We start from the raw sequence: 23,325 nt of genomic DNA on the forward strand, positions 1-23,325 counted from the left end.
TCACCAAGGCAGGGCTAAAATTTGAGCTTGGGCTTCCTTAAAGAAGAGATGACATGATTACAAGTGTTCTTTAGGCCTAAGAACTATGCCATGCATTATGGAAAACACAGATTAGGAAACTAAACATGTTTGATTTTGGTGTTAATGCTGTAATGGCTAGTTGCTTTAAGATTGCTGTAACATGTTACTTGTGGTTATGAGTAATAATTGTTATTTAAAATATTACAAAACTGTTAATGAGTACTAACCTTGTGTACACTAATTTCAAGATTGATGATACTACATGGAGGTAATGCTTGTGTAAATTTGCACGTAGATGTAAAGCAAGAGAGCTGAAGATTACTGGGAGAAAAGTGTCATTTTTCTAATACTCCCATACTGCAAAGTGGGAGGTGCCAGACAATAGGTGTCAGCACTGGCTCAGCTATGCACAACTTTGCTGCAAATGTAGATTAAAGCAGCTGGTGTTAAGCACAAATTTGCTGTGAACTACACTTTCAGCAAACTGAGTACCTGTAAAGAAATGCTGGAACAGTGTCTGACACTTGTTATAAAATAGCTTTTCTAGGGGATGGACTGGGAAATAAAATACATAAATCAGAAGATAAAAGCTGGTAAAAATAAAATATGTCTTGTAGTCACTGTGATATATTTACAAAATTCTGAAGGAAAGACTGCTTCTGAAAATTGTGATTTAATTAGGTTTTGTTGTTTTTTGAATTGTTCAGAGAGATTCCTGGGAGGAAGACTTTGATATAGTGTTTTCCCCAGGGATTTAAAAGAAATAATAATTAAAAAAATAATTGAAACTAATTGAAAGTGAAAAAGGAAAGCAAAATCACAAGAATCAAAATGAAGCAGATAGTGTTAGGAAACTTCCATGAGACTTTGGAATTGTGCTGTTTTGTGGTGGAATATTAAACTGGAACTAGGGATTTATGTATCTTGTTTATGAAAACAATGCATGTCCTTGTAGGGGCCTGTAGATGATTCTGCAACAACTTTGGAAGAAAAAACTGGAAGACTTAATGCAAAATGTGCAGTTGTGTAATGGAGAAGCCAGAAGAAACCACCACCAAGGAAAGGGAAGACAGAAAATTTTTGTCTTTCCTCTGTGTTTTGCTGGAAACATGCACCTAAGAACTGGGATGTGATGATTAAGCCAAAAAAGGTAAGCCTAAATGCTTTAAGAGCCCAGTGAAAACACTATGGTCTTAGCCCAGCACCTCTTCTGGTGAGGTGCTGGATCAAGGTGTCAGTTTTCTATAATTGCTTTTATCTGGACAACACATCTCTGTTTAAATAATGTCCTTGCAGGTGGAGAGTACTGTAGCTTTAAAACTGTAAGGAAAACTAGTGAAATAGTCTTGCAGTCAGTCTACTTGCAGATGTGCACGTATCAAGGAGTTTTCTAAATAAGCAGGTGCTGTCTTTAGAAATCACTGTGAGGGGAATACCAATATTTGGTGAGGGATAGTTGGGAGAACCTCCCCTTTTCCTCCCCCGAAGTTTGCATTGTATTGCAAAATACTGTGAGTTTGTTGCAGTGCCCCAAGCCTGGCAGTGTAATCTAAAGGGAATGCAGTGGAATTGTGATCTATTACTATATAAAAGGGGGCGGGTCACTCTGCTTGTTCCAGCTCCTTTTCTGTCATTACGGCTGCAGAAGCACCAACCAAAGGCAGCTGGCACGCCTCTTCGTTGGCTCTTATATAATATGGGGTTTCACAGGGCACTGATGTAGAAATAAAGTCAAACATTCTTGAGGCAGACTCATATTACTTGACGTATTGCTGGTGCTCACTGTGCTGTGGGGTGTAGGGCTGCTCTCAGAAGGGTGGTCTGTGGCCCTATCTGAGTGAATTTTGGAAGGTGTACAGGATGGCTCCGAGTGAGGCAGTGGATGAACTTGTTTTCTTTGTGAATGGTAAAAAGGTAAGAAAGATTCCAGCTTTCTGTCCAGCTTGCTCCTGGATTGTGGCTCAATTACTTACTTTTCTAGTCATCTTTTTCCTCCTCTGAAGTTTTCTAATACCAGCACATATGCCACGGCTTTTATATATTAAATTGTGAAAAATATTTATTGCTTTACTAAGTGGCTTTTTATCTTCTTTGACTTTACCTTGTGAATTATTCAGAGAGTAACACAACTATATAATGTTCCTTTTACATTTTAGATTTGTTGGCAATAATTTACTGCAATTTTTAGGTAACTACTTTTAAATAAGGGTGCGCTGCTTAATACAGGCATTTCTACTAGAAATAATTTCAGTAATTACAGGAGATCTGGCAAATGTAACTCAAATGTAAGCATCCATATAAATCATATATTCAGCAAGTGATTCTGACACTTGGTTTTTGAAAGAGATTTAGTAAAATGTTTATTCCATTTCCATTTAAGAAGCTAGAAAACTCTTAAAAATCGAAGTCCATTAACTGATACTGATTCTTAGGTCAACTGCTGACAATAACCTAACAGTGACTGTTTCTCGCAGGGGGAGATGGACATGATGGACACATTTTAACAGTTTGTCCCAGAGCCCCCTTTCTCAGTTTGGACTTTCTCTGGCTATCATTTTGCCTTGACTCTTGAAAATCTTTTAACAAGTCAAACCTGTCTCTTTCTTTGAACTGTGAGTACCAAGTTAGTTCTGTTTCTGAGCTCAGTTCAGTGCTAATCTTGGTCCATCACATTCCCCTTGCCTAGATACTTGGGCAGGGAAACTTGTGCTAAAGCAGCTTCCAGCTGGGAAACCTGCAAAGATGAGAGGGTTGCATATCCACTCCAGTGTGGAGACAAGAATTTGTGGACCTTCCCTGTGCACTGCTTGGGGGTAAATCACATGCTGCACTAAGTTTGGGCTAGACAATTAATTTTTTAATCCCTTGAGGGATCGCACAATACTCTCAGTTGGCTAAAAAACTCTGTGCCCTGAACTACAGACTGGCACAGGATTACTATCAGTTTTGCTTTTGTTGATCTTTCATGCTAGTTTAATCAGGCGTAAATGTGAATGAGATTGTTGCCACAATTAGGGGTTTTGGTTATGAATTTGGATCCCAAACTGGATTGGAATTTGAACTTTCCAAGTTACTAGTGCATTTGATATCAATGTTTTTTTTTATTGAAGTATCAATAGTTTACTGAAGAATGAAGTTTATATAGTATAGATTATAAGTTAGTCATAGAGCTCTTGAACGTAATACTGATGTAGAGCACACCCTGTTTCTGAGGTTTTATAAAGAAGGATGACAACTGAAGACAACTGAAGCTCTCCTCACACAGATCAGTAGTGGTTCATATGTCAACATTAATTGACATATCAGCCATTCTCTGTTTCTAGAGGGAGGTGAAAACCTAGCACTCCAAGAAATTATGACTAGCTAATTGAGCCTGGTAGTCGAGATTGTGGCACAAGGTGATCCATGAATGTCATCTGATGATTTTCTGCTGTGGTGAGCAAAGGTGGCATACCATTAACTTGTTGTGTTCTGCTTGGTGAAGTTTTAGTGAGATCCCTCCTCTGTGAACCCCAATTTTTAGACAGGGAACTGGGAGCTCTTTGGTTCTTGGAGCAGGAGGTTGCTGCAAATGTTTCAGGCAATCTGGACTTTGATACAGGCCAAGTGTCCGGTCTGGTTTTCTTTTTCTGGTATGCCCTAATGAAAGAGAATTGTAGTTCTGGTGCCAGACCAGCTAAAGTTCAAATGAAGTTCTTTATAAACAAATTCCTATATACATTTACAGGTGTTGCTTCAGCACTGGTTGGTGCTGAGGCATTACAGGAGCGTTGCTTTGAGTAGATTGGTAGAAAACCCCTTCTCCTGGAGGAAACTCTTGGCTAACATATGAAAACCTCTATTAGTCAAAGCACAGAGATGGTCCTGTGGGACTCTTTTATATTTGTGTGGGGTGGGGGAGAGAAGGGGAGAAAGAGCAGTCTATATTATGAAGGCCAGCAGAAGAAAACAACCTGTTTGTTTTGTACCTTCTGTCTGTTCTTGCTGAGTCCTGCAGCTAATGAACATACTGTGAATGACATTGCCCTTGGTGCATTTCAGCAATTTTTATGGAACCGCTGTTCCTGTTTGCAAAAGCCACATCTCAGAGCTGACTATGTGCATGTGTGAAGGGGTTTATCACAGTGTGATCTTGGCAGTTTGGCTAAAAAAAAAATCACCGGTGGAAGATTAATATTACCAATGGTACCAACCCATTTAACATGTCAAAGCTCTCTCTGCATCCTTCCCTACTGGCTCATGGAACTTGCAGTGCTATGAAAGGAGCAGGTTCCACTTGCTCTACCCAGAGCCTCCAATGGCATTTTCTTTTCTATTCCCTTTTTGGGAGTCCTGCCAAAATGGTTTGAGTTATAACCCAGCCAAATGCAGGTTTAAGAGAAAGAATCAGACTCATGGGGCAATTTGATCTGTGGCAATGAATATGGAGTTTGTTGGGATATTTGTGCACATGAGAGGTTTTGTGATGGAAGGAGTGGTGGGAAGTGCCTGGGCAGGTAGCAAGAGGGGAAGCGGAGGGGCCCTCACTGATCTCTTTCTGTGGTGATCAGTGACAGGATCTGAGGGAATGGTGTGAAGCTGTGTCAGGGAGGCTTAGGATAGATATTAGGAAAAGGTTCTTTACCCAGAGTGTGGTTGGGCATGGGAGCAAGCTCCTCATGGAAGTGATCACAGCACCAAGCCTGTCTGAGTTCAAGAAGTATTTGGATAATGCTCTCAGACATGTGCTGTGATTGTTGGGGCTGTCCTATGCAGGGCCAGGAGTTGGACTTTGATGATCATTGTGAGTCCCTTCCAACTCAAGATATTCTATGATTCTAAGTTAGGATATGGCTCTATCCTTCTGGATCCCTGACTAAATGTTCCAGTTAATTCACTGCAAAGAATGTGATAGCATGGCCAGTGGGAAAGATTACTGCTGTGTGAATTCATGACAGCTTGACATTGCTAATGGGCTGCTGATATTCTGCCATAGTACAAAACACTGTGATAAGAGGTGGTTTGTAAGATAGGAACTTGGATGGCAGCAAATCCTCTCTTGCATTAGCCCAGTATACACTGTTGTCAAAAGAAAGTCTCCTTGGAACAACTGAGCATACTCCACATTCAGGACTGTTTATTTTAAGCACCTGTTTACTTCACTGGACATAAAGATTGGCACACAACTAACTCAAAGTTATCTTAGTAGTCTGCCTAGACTATAACGGAAAACAACACGCTCAATTTAAAACTAATAGTGGCAATTTTGTTTTCCTCAGCTGACAAATCTGCCTCATGCATATGTAGCATGTAATTTTAGTTCAAACATGTAGTCAATATTTCTATTTCTATTCTGAATGCTTAGAGGGGATCTATGCTGGAAGCCACATTAGAGTTCTTCTAATATTCTGTGGATTGCAGATGGGACTGGCTAAAATACAGGATTTTTTTGGGATGAGCTTTGGGACCCTCTGGGTTCTACATAAACAGTGAATTACAAGTTTTCAGTGTGCTGGTTTAAAGCAGAACAAAATGTTCTCATGACCAATAGTGGATTTACATCGTGTGGTTATATTCAGTTTGTTCATCTGTGTTCTAGCCCTCTTTCCTAGTAAATGAATTTGAAATCTCTCATTGACTTCAGGAAAAACACATTCACAGATTTTAAGGTCCTTTACAGTTGACTAGCCTAACTTGCTGTGTGGCAGTCTGGTTTAAACCTTTCACTTCTTGCAACTTACTGAGTGACTACGGAGTAGTGATTGAATGGGAGATTGTCCTTCAGGAAAGCATCTGTTTCTCACTGAAAAACTCTAGCAAAGTGTGCTTGGTAAACTAGGAAAGTTTCTGTTTTCTCTTTCTTTCTGTTCCTCTATTTACCTTGTTCAACTACTCTTCTTTTAAATTAAAATATTTTTTTAAGTTTCTGGGAATAATAATTTAAATACGATGCTTTATGTTGCAGAGGCAAAGTTATCTGAATTAGAAAAAGGCAGGTAGAGAAACTGGAAAACAAAATATTTCTTGGATGTACATGAAATTACGGGGAAGTGAGCTCAACATCTCTCTCTCTGGACTAGCCCATGGGCTCTAAAAGTGTAGAGTACTGCTTCAGAACCTGTTCCATGCAGTACTTAAAAGCTTTAATAACTGTAGGGCCAGGCTGGGCTCCCAGCTGAGGTGGGTCTGAGTATTTCAGATTCCTAGAATCAGTAGACAAATAGACATGTAATACAAACACAGCAGTACGGAGCAAAGTTGTTGAGAGTCATTTGAGTGTCAGTGCCATCCTAACACTTCCAGCAAAGTTTCTTTCTGAATTTCATTAATAATTAAGCTACTGCATGCAGTACATCTGCCAAAATGTAGCTGGCAATCTGATATACCTGCAATATGACATTTGATTTAAAAAAAAATAAATAAAGCAAACCACCAAACACTAAAAAACAGTAGCTGGCCAAAAGAGAAATATTTCTTTAACTGCATTATCTATGTAGTCTGATCCTACAACCACTGAATGCAATGGATATAATTCAGTTTCTTTCTGTACAAGGGCACCGAGGGAGGTGAGCTTGAATTGTGATACTGAGCTGTGAATCATATTGTACTGGGCATCAGACAAGAGATGTTATCCCCACCCACAGGGTTTTAAAATATTTTAAGAACAAATCACAGCAGGTGATTGCAACAAACCACTGGAGGAATGATATGCTGGAGGACAAACCTGTATCAATGACAATGAAAAAAAGTCAGGAACAGCAACAAGTTCTTACTTTGTGCCCAGCAAGAGAGACTCATAAACAAGCATCCTCCCACCAGGAATCTGAGTGAAAAGAAATGACTTCTTGCTCTCTGATGTTTGAGATTTATGTTAATGCAGAATGTTCTCCAAACTCTTACCTCTTATCTCCCTCTGATTACTAGTCTCTGTCAGTATTGCAGATATACAGCTACAGTGGAGTAGTTTGAAGTGACTGAAGTAGCAATCCAGGGCTGTTGGTTTGAACAGAGTAAGGGTGTGGATTGTTTGGGACATGGTCTTCTGCATATCACTTCCTGATAAAATTGAGCAAAGCTTTGAGTTTGGGGCTTTACACATGCTGAAGTACTTCACTAAAAGTGCACGGAACTGAGTGGTTAAATGAGGAATGAAGGTTTAGAGATTAATTTGTTACTTCCTGAAAAGAAGCCAGTGGACCAAACCTTTAATTGACAGAGTGCATCTTGGATTCTTCCAAGAAAACCTCCTGAGACATTTTCTTTGGTCTAAGCATAAAATAATCTCAATACTCTTTAACTATTCTGAAGCTTTTTCTCTGTGCCCGGCTATCTTGGAAGCTGCTTTGGAAGGATTTGCAATGTCCATTGGCACAGACACGAGGAAGAAACTCAGGTTGACAGTGACAGTGGGAGTTGCCAGGGAAGGCTCTTTGCCCATGAAATGGCTCTGAAAGACCATTTGTCTACTTTTAGTTGCAGGGGTTTTTGGAATGATCTACTCATGTCTGTTTGTTTGCCAGACTGCTGCAGAGGGATGTATGGGCTTACTCTGAACCAAATGGCCACATGAGAGCCGCTGCATGCTGTTATTTATTTCTGTGCATCCAGAAGGTGAGGGAACAGGGGCACCCCGCTCGTAATAGCAACCATGAGTGCTGCATGATGTGCAGTGTGACATTCCCAAAACAGAAGAATGAACTCTGTTTTCTTTTCAAGGAAAGATATCTACATTATCCCCAATGCAGGAATGAGATGTGCAAAAAATGACCAGTTGTGTTTTGTAGCAGCAATTTTATTGGATGGTTCTAAAAAGGTGGACTCAAATAGGAAATATGAACCTTGTCTCTTTAGAATAACCCTGTCACGTGTCAAAAGCATAAAAGTGAAACAGTACAGAGGGTTGCGAAGGTTTCTTATCAGTAAAAAAAGCAAAAAACAAACCAACTTGCACAAATGACCTCTGTTTCAATTTGCCCTTCAAACTGGGAGTGATTAATTTAAATAAACTGTAACTATTGTACTTAGAACTTGCATAACATAATAGCCAAGAACACATGATTACATTCTGGCACACAGTGAATTTGGAAAAGTTTCTTGACACTTTATTAACAACAGAAAAAGGGGGAGACAAGCTCTGTGGCCATTTGGAGGCAAGGGCAGAACTTTGGTTTCTGACCATTGGGCAGAGGTTGAAGTAAAATGTCTAATGGTTATTTTACGTCTAATGGATAACCCCTAATAGCATTGTTTACTAATAGGATGGAGCTGGCTCAAAATGTGCAGAGAAAATTTCTCCTTGCTTGGAATTTCGTATTCCCACATTTAGGATGACTATTAATGCAACATGATTGATCTAGGATTAGAAAGGAAGAAAGAGAAACTTCAAGAGGATTGGTAGTTGCTGCCCATCCCGCAGCACCCTGTGTTGTCCCAGAATTTTCAGTGTTGCTTTTTTTTCTCTGCAAAGTCTATTACTGCTGTTGTTTCTGTCACTCTGTTTGTCTGCTCATTTTTTCTGTCTCTTCTATCAGTAAGAAGAAGGGACTGAGTTCAGCTATGCATGGTCAGTAAAGATGAGACACGATTTGGGGAAATGTCAGGAACCCAAAACTTGAGTACAGAACACAGTTCTCTCCTCACTACTAACTCTGTTTGCCATTTTTGATGAAGGCTTTTTTTGGATTTGCCTCAGTGTGCCATGGCTGAAAAACTCTGACCTATGTAACGCATATACACAATAAATTCAAGGAAACATTGTGTCTGAATACACGACCAACATTGCTGAATTAATCAGTGATTTTGCTCCCTAATTTGGAAAAGCAGTTGCAGGAAGACCAGACTTTCTCCTTCCAATTAATATATCTGTGTTGTAAAATCTTCTGTGTATAACAGTACCTTTTGCTTCTTGCAGGTGGTGGAAAAAGATGTGGACCCAGAAACAACTCTGCTAACTTATTTACGAAGAAAATGTATCCAGTGCTAGAAGAAACTGCAGAAGGCTTTAAATGCCTACAGCATTTCATGATTGTTTACTGCTGTGTCTGTCACTTGAGTGCTAGGCAGAGCTTTTACACAGAGTATAAGAGGGAGTGGTCTGCATGGTCTGGTGTTTCTTCCTGGCAGAGCTTACAGCTGGTATTCCTAGCATAAACTATAGCAAATTTTAAATAATATACTTCAAATAAACTTCAAATACTTTATTAATGCTTTGAAGGAAAAACTCTCAGAATGTCTAGGAATTAGAATATGATGGAAAGGAAGCAATATTGAGATTACAATAAAATTGAAGGAAATTTAGTTTTGTTCCACACAAATTGCAAAGAATTTTCTGGCCAAAACGTCACAGCCACTTGAAATCCTTGCTGTATCATCCATTAATTTGGATGTTACTGGATAGCTAATATCCAATAAATGACAGTTCTGTGGCTTGTTTATCAGATGAGCCTGGGAGGCAAGCTCATCATGTACCATGGGCATGTTTACAGGAGCAGATGCAGGAAGTCACGTTTCACTTCTGTTTGAAGCTGGTCAACATGTGAGTCAGAATAGCTTCAGAAGCTGGGTAGCTATTACTGTGGTGACCAGGCTGGCTACACTAGGTCTGGTTCTGTAGGTAGTGTCATTCCATGTTTTCTGAGTTTTTGTCTGGCCAGCTGGGCGTGTACATGTGCCAAACTGTTCATATCTGTGCTGGTGTATTACTTGAAAAAGTCATGCATACTTATTTCACCCTGCTGCCGTGTTCTGTTTGTCTGGGATCTGAAAGAAGTATGAGGGCATGAATCACACTCCTCTTTGGGATTTCCAACGGAACTATCAACAGCCCTATTGATCTGACTGTACCTTGTGTGGATAAAGGTCAAGAGGAACTATAAGTGGCATAACTCTTGTGCCTGTGTGCACTTCTTACCACTAGGCCTTTTGTGCCTAAGCTTGTTGATATCTAATCTAAATAACTTTGGAAAGGGATAATCTCAGCTCTTCAAAACCTACTTATCTTCTGCATGAGCATTCTGGGGAACTCATTTTGTACATATCTCGTTAGGGACAGACAAATACTTTCAGAAACATGTTTTATTGAGGCAGATTAGCATTGTTGTCAAGAAAAACATTGGATGACATAGTAAAGCTGTATTTCTGCTCAAGCAGGCACATGATTGTATGAAAAGTAGACGAGGCACTTAGGGACGGGGTTTAGTAGTGGGCTTGGCAGTGTTAGGTTAATGGTTGGACTTGGTGATCTTAAACATCTTTTCTAACCTAAATGATTCTATAATTTCTATGATTCTTTGAAAATAGTCAGTTCCAGAATCTTTGCAGTGAAAGTGAAAGTGATTTGAGTTCCCTCTATCACAGTTCCTGTTGTTTTTTCGCAGGCCTAAATTGGTTATCTCAACACAGGCATGTGTCCATTGCCAATGAAATCAGCTGATTTTCTCCCCACCAAAATGTCTCAGCATTGTCCAATCCTCTTTGCAATAAATAACACCTTCTAATTACCTTCAAGTGAGTGAAGGAACCCAAAGTAAAAGTGACTCCAGGAATTTTCTTCTGAATCCCTTTGCAGAATATTTGATCTAATGCCTGACTGTAAAGTATAGACATGAGCTCTGCAGCCTGCAGAGGAATCTGCTTAGGCCAGTCCACGTGCTTTGTGAGGTCCCAAGTGTCTTTGCAGAGGTTGTGTGCATCTCCACCAGTTCTGGCTCTCAGTGTCTATCTCCTATGGTTTTATGGGAACCAGACTCGTGGGAAGTGTGCTTGGCTGGTTTTGTCCCTAGGAATTTGGCAAGTGATCCTATATGGGGTCAAGAGAGAAGGTTGAGTGGCCAAATCATGAGTCTTGAGATGCAGACAGTTCAGCAGCAGTTCAAGTGAGATCCTGGGAGTCACCAGGTGTGGGAAGAAGTCGACTACCATCAGTCAGAGGTGCTGGAGGAGATGTCACCATGCAGCTCAGGGATGTGGCTGCATGCCTGAACAGCTCCTGCTCAGCAATTATTGAGTGCTTTATCTCCCTTATGTCATTTCTTTCTCTGAGTAATGAAAAGTGGGAAGTGTTGAAGTTCAGATTTTTTTTTAATTTATTCTAAGAGTCTGTTGGAACGTGGGCTGCCTCCTTATTAGGGCTTTGGGTGTTGATCTCAAAGCTCACATGCCAGCATTTGAAACTTTGCTTATGTCAAATTATTAAGCAATAAAAATGAGTGCTTGGTTTCCAGCAAGAACTTGTTGCTCAGCCTTGATTGACAACTTGAGCAGGTTTCTGCCAACACTTTTCATGTTTTCCTTAATTCCTGTACTCTCAGTGGGCCTGTGTGGAACCAAACTAGGCTGTGGAGAAGGTGGATGTGGTGCCTGCACTGTTATGATATCCAAGTATGATCCATTTCAGAAGAAAATCCTGTATCCTTTGCAATTTGAATTGTGAACAGATTTGGGTTCTTGACATTCCAGAAATGGTATTCTTTTGTTTTGTTTAGTTTCATTTTTTTTTTAAACTTATATAATGAATGTTTCTGCCACAACATTATTTTTCACTTTCAGAAAATAAACTCAGAAGGCTAAGACAAGAAGGTATTTTTTCTTAAAGCATTGCACAGAACTATTTCATTGTGCCCTGCAATATCTGCACTGATTCTAGCACATAGTCTTATCTGCCTTTTCCCAGTTCAGAAATACTCTTCCAGTATAATGTAGCTTTTCCCTATGATGATCCAAATAATGATAACTGTGATAAAATCTTTATTGTTATTGTATTACTACAATAATGTGGTTTCTGTATGCCAGCAGATATTAACTTTTTTCTCTACTTGTAACCATCAGAATTATTTCCTGAGAAATAAACTTTCCTCCTGTTCTCACTTTAATTAATCAGAAGGTGAAGCAATGGCATCAAACATAAATAGGAATGAGGAGAGAGGATGAGGCAGAGAGACAGGCTCCAGTTTATGTTTACTGTGGGGAATAGAAAGCACTGAAATCTTTGATATATTTGGAATAATACTTGGAGATACTTTAACTTGTATCATCTAACTTAGTGGTTCTGCTTAATAGTGTGGCCATTAATAGGATATTAGGGTCATTATTCTGTCTTGATAGAAATGAGATAAAGTACCTTGTTCTTATGAGAGTTTTGGCCACATTATTCTGTTTTACCTTCAGTATAGATTTTGCCCTATGTGTACCCTCTAGAAACAGCTTTCTAGGTAAAAGGCCAAGAACTCTGTGCTCTTAATTAACTTTGCAAGTGGCCAGCTGCATAACATCTTGGTATTTGTAGTCTGCCCCTATATATTACTTATATTGGTTGTGTAGCTTAACATGCAACAAAGATGGTTAAAGTTGTTATTTCTAGGTCAAATCATATGGTGCATGCTCAGTTTAATGTTCAAGTGAAGTTGATGAGAACTTTGGATGACTAGGTGTGTAGGATTTGGCTTGTAACTAATACTTTATCACATCTATTTAAGTTCTCTTTTTGTGCCCACTGCTATAGTGTCTAAGTACTCTTCAGTCCTCCTGTTTCCTTTTTCCTTTGTTGAGCATCATTGTTGAATGAAATGACCTTAATTTATTATTTTAGCCACCATACTGCCAATGCTTGCCTCTTCCCTGTCTGTGCCCTGCATCATGTAGCTGTAACTACTGTTGAAGGCATAGGAAACACAAAATCCAGGCTGCACCCAGCCCAGGTAAGCTATTAATCCTGGTAACCTTAAATCCTCTATCCATGTTTTCCTAGGATAATTACTTCTGTTACAGAGTGTTGAGACCTCCACTGTAATGTTAAAGCCAAGAGATTGGCTTTCCATGTGAGTAGTCCCTACTTGGAGGGATGTCTAAGTGCCAGAATCAACCCCCTGGGTCAATGCTGCAGCCCTGTTATGCCCCTGGCAAGTTGACTGGTGCTATCCTGGCTGAATTGTTAATGCTTTTGTTCTAGGGCTACATGGCTGCGTTTGGTTAACATCCTGGACTGGGGAGACTGATGTTGCAGGGAAAGCCAGCAATATAGTGACTTGGAGCTAGGAAATCTGAGATGAGTTTTGACTCTCCTATGACCTTCCATGAATGACCTTAGTTTCTCATCCTGCATAGTTAGGAACCTTCCCTGTGGTAGTGAAGTAAAGTTTGCTTCAGCAAACTTTCTACAGTCTCAAAATATTCTTGTTGTGGAGATGTGACAGGAATGTGAAGCCTTGCTTTTATGGCGCAGTGTTATAATGCAGCCTTACCTCATCTCAGTTTGCACAGTGGGTAGGACTTGTGCCAATATCTATCTAAGACAGTAAACAACGAAGTCAAAAATAAGTTAGATATGCATCAATGGATGGCAGCTAGTCTGACCTTTGTTTGTTTGTCTTCTTTTCCCTACTTCCCCTGAAGATTCCAAGCTTTGAAACTCAGACTCAGGTAGCCCCAACATTCCTAGCATGGTAAATCTGAAGAACTCCTGATCTCACTGGAGGCTTCTAGTTACCTTCAGTTTCAGTGTGTGTTCAAAGCCTAGGTACAGACTTTTCATGCTGTTTTTTAATTTGAAGTCTGCTTCACAGATTAATTGACCATCTCATCAGATAACATCTGGTGATAATCTTATCTCCCCTGGTGAGACTGGGTGTTCTTTTTAGCAGAGATGTTACAGAAACAAGCACAGCACTGATGTCATCGTGATATTACGGGCTAATGGTTGTTTTTACTTTCTCTCAGGAGAGGATAGCAAAAAGTCATGGTTCCCAATGTGGCTTTTGTACTCCAGGCATTGTCATGTCCATGTATACATTGCTTCGGAACAACCCTGAGCCCAAAATGGAAGAAATTGAAGATGCTTTCCAAGGTAATACTCATAAACCCTGCAGGGATGTGACCTGTTCTGGTTTTATTACATCTGCTTCACCAAATGGGATGGAGGTGCACCTTTATTTAATGTGTTTTATTAAAAATAGCTGATTGTTATGAGGTTAAGAACTAGCTTTTCCACTAAGGGACTGGATAGGTGCTATGAAGTGAAAAAAAATGGCCTGTGGAAGATCTCACAGAACCTCATTCTTTGCCCATAAGCAGAGGCAAGTGGCCTCAATCTTGGATTAGGAACCCACTAATATTAACACAGAACAAAAGGTGGCCTGTCTCTGAGGGACTTGTAAGTGTCCTTGCTTATTCACTGCTGCCACAAGAGCCTGCAGAGGTGATGGAGAATACCTGGGCCAGGCAACCTCAAGTAAAGGACCAAGAAACCAATATGCATGATGGAGTGGGGCAGAAACCAACTGTGTAAATCATCTGAGAGGCTGTTGTTATTGCTGAAGTTAGAGTCAGTACTGTGCTTTCAGAAATGATCCTAGAGGAATGATGATGCAGGAGAAAGCAAACTCTGTGTAATTCGGGAGATGGAATATAATAGTCACACTGATAAGGCTCACACAATTGAGATAAATGAATAAGGCAGATTGAATTTGTTCTAAATGAATTTCAATTTAAAATTTCAACAAGAAGTAATGGTAGGATTGTTGCAGGTTTACTAATGAAATTTTTTCCCTCCCAGTTTTTTCATTAGCTTTATCTATATTTGACAATCTTTTGTGAGAAACAATGAAACTATCTAAAAGAAGAGAACTTCGTAGCCAAATGGTGCTAAATCTTTAACCTTTTGCTCTGGCAATGCAGGGAACTTGTGTCGATGTACAGGCTACAGACCCATTCTGGAAGGATACAGGACATTTGCTAAAGTAAGTGTCTTCAGATAACATTTAAAAAAAAAATCTGGAAGGCTGGCTGTTTTTCTCTCTGCTACTTAAACACCTCATGAGCTGAAATGGGAAGGAAGGAGATATAAATGCTGCAACAATGCAACTCCAACTTTTGACCCCTTTGTATGTGCTTCATGCATTAAGAATGCAAAAAGACCAACTCCTTTATTCACTCCAGTTACACTTGAATAAAATCTGCCTGATGGTCCCTTATTGGATCACAGGTAATCAGACTCTGTAATTCTATTCTGTAAGTCTCTAAAAAACTCACAATCTCCACATAATACAGTTTGCAGATGATTCCTGATGTGGAAAAAGTTAAAGGTATGGTACACCGATAGGGACATGCTGTGGAGGAATCTAATGAGGAATTTGCTTGCTTGAAAGATCAGCTGCAGAGCTGGAATAGCTCTGAAAAGAAGTTGAAGTTATTGCTGTATAGCTCTTGTCCAGAATTATTCTGCTGATTTGGGTGAGACATGAAGCTTTGCCATAAAATTTCTCTGCTGCTTTTTTACCTGAAAGACTGCTGGAGGCTGTGAAGAGAAGAGATCATTAGGTACTTTAGTGATTACTAGCCACTTATGGGGCTACACTGGTATTAAATATCAAAAGGAAAGAATTTAGAATGATGCCCATTAATTTAATTGTATTATCCAGAATTGAGATCAACAAAAGATAATACAAACAAGACTGAGATCCACTACAAATGGCTGATAAACCCAGTTGATATAGCCTACTTGGATTTCCAACAGGCTTTCAACAGTGTCTCACCAAAGAGACAATAAAGAGTCATATGGGGTAAGAGGGAAGAAATCTGTATGGATGAAAGATTGGTTAAAAGGCAGGAAATGGCAGGTAGGAGAAAATGGTGTATTTTTGCAATGGAGGGAGGTCAGTGTTGGAGTTCTGCTGGGACATGTGGTGGGAGCAAGGCTGTTGAAGGTATCCCTAAATGCTGTGGAAAAGAGTATGAGTAGTGATGTGAGTTACCAAATTAGTCTGGGTAGTGAAGGCAGGAACTGACTGAGGAATTTCAAAAGGATTTTATCGACCTGAGAGAATAGAATGGGATAAAAAATTGAGGGCAAATAAATGCAAAACAATTTACAGAGTGAAATGCAGTTCTCATTTTGCATATAAAAAGATAGGCTGTGAGCAGACACAAGTTCATCTTCCTGTTACTACACAGGAAGATGATCTTGGAGGTTGGACAGACAGTTTCATGTAAGCATGAGCTGAATGCTCGCTGGCGGTGAGAACAGCACTTCAAAGGGTAGAGAACAAAACAGAAAACTGCCATGATGTTTTCTATATCATGACTCTTCCTACACTTGAGTATTCTGTGGAGTTCTGCTCCTCTCATCCCTAACATGGTGTAGCAGAACAGAAGAAGATTCAGACAAGTGGAACAAGGATCACATCTGTGGTAATCTGACTTCCACACAGGGAAGCACTGAGTAGTCTGGGGCACTTCAGCCTGGAAAAGTGATGTCAGGGAGAGGAGGGGGTTCTATATAGCCCATATATTGGTTTATTTTGACCTCTGATAGAGATCTAAATTGTGACCAGCAGGTGGAATGTGGACAGGCTTCTGTTGTTTGCTGCCTATCCCAGTACAAGAGCAATTCAAGAAATGAAACTAGATGGAGTCAGGTTGAAAAAGAAGTCAGATCTTCTGACTGGTGGTAGAGTACTAGGTATTGTATGTGCTTGTCACTTTAAGTCTTCTCTGGGTGTCTCCTCACAGCTCCAGCTGGAGCAGAGATACTGGTTGAATGAGAACAGTTCTAGACCAGAACAAGAGGTCTGTCAGCAGAACGGGCATGACCCAGCCATCACACTGTGGGATATTGCCTTGCATTGCCAAGAGAAACATCTATTTGCTTGGTATCTTCCATCTCCTATTTCTGCTTTGGGTATAATAGATGTGGGATCAATTTCCCCCAAAAGGGAATCAAGTCTACTTTATTTCCTTGGAATCTGCACATTTTTCTCAGAACAGTTTTTGTTCCCACAGGACATGAATTGCTGTGGCAGAGTTGCCAACGGCACTGGATGCTGTCGTAGTGGGAGGGAAAATAGCATGGTAAGCTGAATGTTAGAACCCATAACCTCAATTTTCAATATAGTATTAGAGCTTTGATGTATTAGCTACCTATCTGGCTCTACTGTGGTGCAGATACTCAGAGCTCTCTGAGCTGTTTTCAATCTCTGTCTCTTGGAAAATGATGTGACTGTGTATGTCCTGACGAGCATGACTAGCCATCATGACACAGGTTTTACAATAGTGAGATAGATAAGTTCCTTCTGAACCTACAAGATGCAACATTTTTGCAAAATAGCATAGTTACAACTGTTAGCAATATGCTACCATCTTCTGGTATGGTGAAGTGATCCATCTTCCTGTGAAAACAGATCTGAAAACCAGATCTTGGTTCCCCAGTATGATCTTTCCCAAACTTTGCAGTCCAGTGATGAATGAAGTAATTTAATCTCTGTTCCAATAAACTGTGCAGTTGGAACCTTTTGGAATATCTGGAGCAAAAAAGTTAATCACATTTCATGTACCAATTGAGGTACAAACAATGAAGGAACAAAAACAAGGAATTGAGGAATAAGGTAGTGTGAGTATATAATGAATTTAGGAAACAGAGAATATAGAGAAATTCATTGCCAGAAAATTCCAGTGAATTTCTGTGGTTTCTTTGTTAGGAAACATCCAGTGTTGTGTAGAATACTCCAACAATTAGAATGCTAGGAATTTTCTCATCCAAATAGTTTGTAAATGGAAAAGGTTACTGCAAATTTCTGCAATCCAGGAATTGATAAAAGGAGAGGACTACGTCCTGTAAAAATCAGAATGTTTTGACTTTATTTAAAATAGTTGAAATGTGCTTGTTTCTTCTTCAGAATGGGGGCTGCTGTGGAGGAAAAGCCAATGGTCCAGGCTGCTGCATGAATGGAAAAGAAGACAGTGTGGTAAGGTGCCTCTCAACTATTAGTTTTTTCTCTATTTCTGATGTTCGTAAGTCTTAGCTCTGGCTTGTTGTATGCCCAAGCCCAGTGCTTTTAATTTAGCTATATTTATGCAAAGCAGTTTAGACTAATTTATATTTTATGGTCAGAAAAGTATACCTCAGAAAAGGTATCTTTATGTAATTTAACATGCCAGGGTGAAAGGGCACTTTTGATTGACAAAAACATATTAGTGTTCAGGGTTGAGGTTTCAAACATGCATTGAAATTGGAAAAAAAAGACTGAAGAACCTTAAACACTTGATGAGGTGGCATCACTTCACTGGGTTTGCAGTTCTTTGCTCCATGAAATAGTAACAAGGATTTGACTAGAAAGAGGAGTGACTTCGGGTTCTATGTGGATAGTTTTGTCCTCTGCCACTAGCCACTTGCACTTTCTCTGTCACAGACAATGCTGTCCTCCAGCCTGTTCAATTCTTCTGAGTTCCAGCCTTTGGACCCCACACAGGAGCCAATCTTCCCACCCGAGTTAATGGTAAGTTCATTCAAAAAGCAATAGTATGTGATTTGTTGGTTTCATTGTTCTGCACGGGGTTTGAGTGACTCTGCCCTGAGGAAATGTCTGGGCAAAAGGTGGCTGCTGATAAAGGAAGATACATGGGCACGAATCCTTCCCTGTTTTATAAAACAGAAGGAGTTTAGCCAGGGAGGCTTAAAAAATATGCAGGCCAGGTGTCTGCTCCACCTGTCTGGCTTTCCTCTCTGGTTCTCACTATATGTGTCTCTGATCTTGGGTTGCCTTCCTTTCTGGTCACTGCCTGTCAAGGGGTGGAACAGTTGCAGACATCTAAATTTTAATTTACTAGGTTGTATGTGAAGTTCCACCTCAAATACAGATGTATCTGAGCTTATCCCTGTGCTCCCTTTAGAGCGTAGGAAGGGCAGGAGGAGCTATGGGATGTAGCTGAATATACGTCTCAACTAGCTGACTTTCCAAAAGCATCAACTTCCCTTCAGTCAGTGTAGCAAGAGTAGAAGTTGGTTGGGTCACACTAACTTTAAAAGTTAGATGAGATCAGTTTTTCTCCATGTTTCATTGCTGTCTTTTTTGGGATATTTTCCCCTAAGCAATGCCTCCCAGCCAAGAATCTATTCCAGCACATGGCACGTTCACAACTTCCTTCACATTTAACGAACAGTTGATATTCAGTCATTAATTCTGCTGCTGTACCCAGCCTAAATGTGTCATGAGTAGGTTCTCACAGACCACAGCATAACACATATTAAGCTTGAGATAGGGCTCCTCTGTTTCTTCTCTAAGATGTTCTCCTGCCCAAGGGTTGATCTCATGTTGCTCTGAGGCAGACATATAAGTCTGTTTTCTTCAGTCACTGGATGAAGGAGTTAAAAAGGGAATCAGAATCTGGCCTACCTGGTAGCTAAAATTCATCAGTGCCGAAGACTGGCATTTTTGGATTGAGGTGAGAGTGGAAAACCCATTATTTGTAAGGTGCCTGAAGCCACGAGCATCTGCCAGAACTTTGGTCAGATGGAGCTTGCTGGCAGAGGTCTTGCCAGGGAGATGTGGCAGCAGGATGCACCTGGCAGCATCAGGAAGGGAGCACTTTTGGCAGCACAAAAAAGATTTTCGTCACTGCTAGCAGAAGGATGGGGAATGGCCAACTGCCAACAACAGTGAGGATATCACAGCCACCTGTCAGTAACTTGACTGAGATGGAGCCTGGCCTGGCATAGGCATGGGCAGCATGTGAGCAGGGATTCTTGGCTTGATGTAGGGTCTGAGCTCTATCTGAATTCACTTTTGCAGACTCAGAGTAACAAACAGCAGAAACAGATGTGTTTCAAAGGCGAGCGTGTGATGTGGATCCAGCCTACAACTCTCAAGGAATTGGTGGCTCTCAAATCCCAGTACCCCAATGCCAGACTCGTTGTGGGGAACACAGAAGTCGGTAAGAGAGTTGATACTCATTATGAGCAGTTGGAAAACTTTCCATGGAATATTTAGTGAAAACAGTGCAAATGCAAACTTTTCTGATGCTATTTCTGTTAAAAGCTGTTTGATTTTCAGGTTGTATATAGGAAGAGATTTTCTTAGGTAAATTAATCTCACAGTGAATGTTTTTCCCTGTGCTGGGCAAAAAAAATGCTAATCCAGATCTCTGAGCCTTTGTGCCATTTTGTGGAATTTTGAGAAGAGGGGAGTTACACAGCATAAAATATCTCTATAATCAAATGAATTCAGTTGTGAAACCTGTGTTTTGAAGGACTTTTCAGAGGGCAAACTCTTAAGACTTGAAATCTTATTGTTGGCTCACCCCAGATAGATACTTCTGCAAATGTAAGTGCTGAGGAGGAGAGTTCAGGCATATTTAGTAATGCTGTTAGCCTGAGCAATTGGTTCAGAAGATGATCCCCGAACGCTGTATGGTTTATTGTATTCACTGTTCTTCCCTGAAGGATTATGTACAACAATAGCCAGGTTATACAAGTACCAAACAGTGTGTTTAAGGTTATTGTAAGACTAGAAAAGAGTCTCTAAAACTTCCCTATGAAAACTGTGATATTAGTGAAAACAGCTTTTAGTTTGGTATGTCTGTGTCCTTATATAATCTGTGTAACAGATGATAGATGAACTGGCTCCTTAGGAGGCCTGCTTACATTTCATTGGGAAACAGCTAACTTAGGATCTCTGTCACCTGTGTGTAACTGAAGGAGCCTTACTTTTCCTTCAGGTATCGAGATGAGGTTAAAGAACTTGTTGTATCCAGTGATAATAGCACCAGCATGGATCCCTGAAATGAATGCTGTTCAGCACACTGAAACAGGTGAGCAAAAAAGAGGCAGAGAGCCTGTGAGCTGAGTGGGGACTCCGTGGAATAATAAAGAGGTAAGAAGGAAAATCCTCAGATTAAAAACTGCAATCTGTATCCATTATGCCTTTCCCATGCAAGGAATTAAGTGAGGGATATGTAAAAAAATGAGCTGGGGTGTTCATGATGGAGAAAAGGATGCTCAGGGGTGACCTTGTCTCTCTCTATAACAACCCAAGGGAGCTTGTAGCCAGGTGGGGGTTGGTCTCTTCTCAGTGACAGAACAAGAGGAAATGGCCTCAAGATGCACAGGGAAGGTTCAGGTTGGACATCATGAAGAATTTCTTCACTGAAAGGATGGCTAAGCATTGGAATGGGCTATCCAGGGAGGTGATGCAATCACCATCCCTGGAAGTGTTCAAGAAATGGCTGGATGTAGCACTGTAATGCTATGCTTTAGCTGACATGGTGGTGTTCAGTCCAAGGCTGGACTCGATGATCTTGGAAGTATTTTCCAAGTTTTATGATTCTATTGACTTTATCTTCATGGTGGAAAAGGGTCAACCTTACAAATAGGTGCAATTAGGACAATGTAGTGCATGTGGCTCAGTGTCTGGTAGAATATTGGAAGTGTGGAAACTGGAAAGAAGTTGGAGTTCATTTCTCAAAGGACAACCTAATACCTATAGGAGGACAATATTGTTAATAATACCCTGAGGCAAAAGGATGGTGTGTTGTCAAGTGAGAAAAAGCATCACCATGAGCTGTGATTTAAGGTGAATTTTGTTTTGAGGATGTGATGTTTACATGCAATGCATGCTAAGTAGTTTTGAGTAACTTAAGGTCTAATTAAACTCAGTGGCATCTAGCTTTGCAGACACAGTCACAACCCTTCTCCTGTACCTTGACATTTTGAGGACAGTAATTCTTTTCCATTGTTTGTTTACAGGGGTCACCATCGGCGCTGCCTGTACCCTGCGCTCAGTAGAGGAGGTTATGAGAAAAGCAGTGGCAGAGCTTCCTCCATACAAAACGGAGGTCTTCCAGGCTGTCCTGGAACAGCTGCGGTGGTTTGCAGGGCCACAGATCAGGAATGTTGCTGTAAGTCTCTCAGGAGCACCAGGAACTGTGACTGAAAGCTCAGTCTGAGGAGCTGGCCTGCCTCACCCAATGCTGGTGTGCCTTGTGCTTCTCACATAAGAACATTTGCAAACCTCAGTGAAGAAACTAGTACACAAAAATCAGCCCCAGGAACTGACAGCAGCATGGGCCTCAGCTGGTGTCTGTGCTGTACTGATGTCACAGATCTAGCAAGCAAGGAAAACATGGCAGTTGTCCAGGTTTTCCATTGCTGTTATCAGCAAGTGGGAGAAACTGTAGTGAGATTTGACTAATTTAACAAAAATGTATTTAGGCTGCTGGACAAACTTCAAAGAAGCAGGTGTGTTTATTACTGCCAGCACAGCCGTGATAGTCACAGTATTAATGCATCAGATTTGGCAAATTTTCCTCTAGTTTTAAAGGAGAAGGTTCAAACTCTGTATATTATAAGAAAAAAAACTCAAAACAAGCAAACAGGTAAACCAATCTACCAAACATGAAATTTTGTTCCATGAGATACTGTGCCATACAGTGGTATTGCAGACAAAAAACTTGGGTTCCTGTTTGTTACTGAAAAAATGCTTTATAGTTTCATGGATCTTCCCTTAATGGCAGCTACAGTGATTGAATTTTGGCATTGTTGTGCACATGAGGTTTGAGCGTAAGGTAGTTATGATGGATTAATAAAACACTGCTTTAAGTCTGTTTCAGGCAAATGTAAATATTCACTGGGACAGCAACTAACTTCACAGTGCTTAGGTTTTCCCACTTAGAGGCCTAAAATTGCTAAGATTTTTAATATTTATCTAATGCATTATTATCACTCTAGGCTCTTGGTGGGAACATAATGACAGCAAGCCCAATTTCTGATTTAAATCCTGTGTTAATGGCAAGTGGAAGCAAATTGACTCTGGTATCAAAAGGTAAGTTACTTACATTTCCCTGTGGCACTGAGGGGAGTGGGATAATCAACACCCCTCTGCTATGGGTTGTTACGTCAGGTCAGAACTTGAAAATGGAAGTTAACGTTGTGTAAAATAGGCTTAGTCTGAGTCTTCAGGGGTTTCACCCTTTTTGAGGCTGAAGTCCTAAAACTAGGCCTAAGTTTGGCTTCTTAAAGAATTTTGAACTTCTGTGCCAGATTTTATCTCTGGTGCTGTGTATGTACTTACAGGTACATCCTTGTGAAGAGCTGGTTGAAGATGTCTATTAAGCATGAAATAATTTCTGTCACTATCATACTTTGATCCTTATGGTTTATTCAGGTAAAGACTGAGGCTTGTTTTGTTTTGTTCTTCTATGAAGAAAGCCAAACATCTCAGTTTTTATTTGCTCTTAGGAATAATTTTTTTGAAATGGGATCCTTGAAGTAAGTGGACTGTCTGGTCAGTGAACTGACATTCTCTTGTGCTGGTTTGTGTGGAGGCTATGGAAAGGAGAAAGAGAGGATTTTGTTGGGGTATTGGAAACTGGTTCACCTGGAGGATCAGCTTTAACTAGATAAAGAAGGAAGGAGGTGTCTTTGATCACTGCTTGTGCATAGAAAACTTAATACATAGGCAGAAGCTGTCATAGATTCCATAAATACCAAAGTTAATGTGAGAAAACCCTTCCTGATTTGGTGAAAGAGGGTGGAAAAATGAAAATAGTTTGATATCAAGA

The 23,325-nt window shown here is 40.3% G+C and overlaps 1 protein-coding gene across 2 annotated transcripts in view; it reads left to right on the plus strand.

The window, feature by feature from the left end:
- Positions 1 to 1,649: 1,649 nt before the first annotated feature.
- XDH (xanthine dehydrogenase) overlaps positions 1,650 to 23,325 on the plus strand; it is a 53,523-nt gene continuing 31,847 nt past the window's right edge. For both annotated transcript variants that reach the window (XM_027696488.1, XM_027696489.1), the window contains exons 1-13: positions 1,650 to 1,935; positions 8,912 to 8,969; positions 11,310 to 11,406; positions 12,587 to 12,695; positions 13,714 to 13,840; positions 14,671 to 14,732; positions 16,774 to 16,842; positions 17,667 to 17,735; positions 18,180 to 18,266; positions 19,560 to 19,701; positions 20,485 to 20,577; positions 21,512 to 21,663; positions 22,493 to 22,586. In XM_027696488.1, the coding sequence (XP_027552289.1) occupies positions 1,882 to 1,935; positions 8,912 to 8,969; positions 11,310 to 11,406; positions 12,587 to 12,695; positions 13,714 to 13,840; positions 14,671 to 14,732; positions 16,774 to 16,842; positions 17,667 to 17,735; positions 18,180 to 18,266; positions 19,560 to 19,701; positions 20,485 to 20,577; positions 21,512 to 21,663; positions 22,493 to 22,586 (1,213 nt within the window). In that variant the 5' untranslated portion in view covers positions 1,650 to 1,881. The remainder of the gene's footprint in view (positions 1,936 to 8,911; positions 8,970 to 11,309; positions 11,407 to 12,586; positions 12,696 to 13,713; positions 13,841 to 14,670; positions 14,733 to 16,773; positions 16,843 to 17,666; positions 17,736 to 18,179; positions 18,267 to 19,559; positions 19,702 to 20,484; positions 20,578 to 21,511; positions 21,664 to 22,492; positions 22,587 to 23,325) is intronic.

The sequence above is a fragment of the Neopelma chrysocephalum genome, unplaced genomic scaffold (assembly GCF_003984885.1).
Source record: "Neopelma chrysocephalum unplaced genomic scaffold, ASM398488v2 Primary Assembly neopelma1_108, whole genome shotgun sequence".
Lineage (NCBI taxonomy): Eukaryota > Metazoa > Chordata > Aves > Passeriformes > Pipridae > Neopelma > Neopelma chrysocephalum.